Source organism: Kryptolebias marmoratus, linkage group LG5, assembly GCF_001649575.2.
Source record: "Kryptolebias marmoratus isolate JLee-2015 linkage group LG5, ASM164957v2, whole genome shotgun sequence".
In the NCBI taxonomy this organism is placed as follows: domain Eukaryota; kingdom Metazoa; phylum Chordata; class Actinopteri; order Cyprinodontiformes; family Rivulidae; genus Kryptolebias; species Kryptolebias marmoratus.
Window position 1 is genome coordinate 949854 of NC_051434.1, and position 2020 is coordinate 951873.

The window sequence follows — 2020 nt, forward strand, 5'->3', positions numbered from 1 at the left end:
AGAGTTGAAAGGTCAGGGACAGAGTTGAAAGGTCGGAGACAGAGTTGAAAGGTCAGGGACAGAGTTGAAAGGTCGGAGACAGAGTTGAAAGGTCGGAGACAGAGTTGAAAGGTCAGGGACAGAGTTGAAAGGTCAGGGACAGAGTTGAAAGGTCAAAGAATATTTCGTTCATTCATCAGTCATTATTTTGGTGCAGAGGGTTTAAAACATTCTGTTTTGAGTCAAATCTGATGGAATCACGTCTGCATGTATTTACTAACCTTTGGTTTACTGGTTGTTATAATTCATGCATATCAAACAGCTGTTACTGAAGTTTTTGAAATAATTTTGTGCATTTTAAAACTTGTAACCTTGTTCTTGGCGAAGGACGTGTTCAGAACGCTTCGGGTCTCTTTGCCGGTGTAGATCACCACCCCGATCACGGTTCCTGCCAAAGACAGAGACAAAGGAAGTAATGCAGCTCATTAACTGAACCCCCCCTCCTTATTTCACACAAAGACAAGCAGCCTGACGGCTGAAGTGAGATGAACGGCCAACAGTTTAATACGCTAAGACTCAGGTTTTTAACCAGGAGCTCATAAACTCGGATCGATACTTCCCCATCTTTATTTGCCAATTCATTACAGTGGCTTATTACTGAGGATTAATGAGTCATTAATATTAAATGAGCTTAATAGGAGAGCAAAGGCACCAATAAACTGAAATACAACCCCTGAAATCCCCAAAGTTACAAAAGAACCGAGGAGGAAAGTGGAGAGTGGACCTCGGCAGGAGAACGGTGATGAATCACTCCGGTTCTCCTCAGACTTCAGGATGTGATAAATGTGTGTGTGGGGGAGGGGGGGGGGGCGCTCAGCGGGAACACGAGAGCCACTAATTCTGCCATCACAGCTGGACTGAAGCAGGCCGAGCTCGGGGCGGCGCTGCACAGCAGGTGTGACGGTTCTGCAGGTTTGTTTGCTGTTCTGGTGAAGGTCAGGAACACCGCAGGTCGATGCTGCGGCCGTCAGCTGAGACAAACCCATCTGTGGGGTTAGCCATCACTTCAGACGAGTTTCTCTAAAAGCTCTTCAGTGTCGCATCAAAGCTTCTTTCAGGACCTTCACACCACTTTATTTATCAATATTAGATATCTTCTTACTCATTTTTACTCACAGATAAATGATTATCAAGGCTGCTGGTCAAACTGTGCCCCACTTTGCTCACATAAGTGGATATTTCGTACCAGTTGGGTACAAAATGGCTACTATAATCACATATCCTCATTAGAGGCAACAGCTTATTTAATTATGATGAGCCAAACCTGTTATTTGCAGCTGCTTTTAGTCCAAACATTCAGTCAAATGTTTGACTATGTCCTGATTTATCCTGATAAAGAAGATGACACGATGCAGGTCTGACTGCAGAAACCTAAAACCTTCAGATATTCAGATCTGACCTGAAGCAACGACGGTGCTCGCCCACAGAGTGTTTTCAATGCTCAGACTCTCGTGGATCTGTGGGTCTGCGTCTTCCTGCAACAAACAGGAAACATGAGTTTTATCACATGCAAAGAAGGAGTTAGCTGTTTTACATTTTTATCACACATACCAGTCTGTTCAGTTTGTGGCTTTTTAAAAGACTGAATATTTTTAACTGAAAACTATCAATAACTTCCTGATTGGGTCCAATTATAATAATAATTCTTAATTTAATTAAAACAGATCATAATTAAACTTTAATATGTCAGAACTTTAATAAAAACACAACAGATCAGATCGACTAAAAATGACACAAAAAACAATTTAATGAATTATTCTAACTAAAACTAAAAGTTAAAGTTGTGAGTGAAGAACTGGTTCCAGATGAGCCAGGAGGAGCTCCAGGTGTGTGTTAGCACGACGCCAGGGCGGAAAGACATCAGCAATGACCTCAGAGAAGCAGCTGCTGGGAAGGGTCAAAGGTCATGTCCAAACTGTCTGGAGGGCTAATGGTTTGGGCTGATTCTGGAGTCAGATGTGAGCCAGGTTCTGTTGGGTCA

General features: G+C 42.8%; 1 protein-coding gene across 1 annotated transcript in view; it reads right to left on the reverse strand.

Moving 5' to 3' along the window:
- Positions 1–2020, reverse strand: part of atp9b (ATPase phospholipid transporting 9B) — a 30740-nt gene that overhangs the window by 18593 nt on the left and 10127 nt on the right. Inside the window, exons 9-10 of the mRNA XM_037975792.1 lie at positions 1439–1564; positions 351–427 (exon numbers count right to left, since the gene is read on the reverse strand). Of these exons, the coding sequence (XP_037831720.1) occupies positions 351–427; positions 1439–1564 (203 nt within the window). The remainder of the gene's footprint in view (positions 1–350; positions 428–1438; positions 1565–2020) is intronic.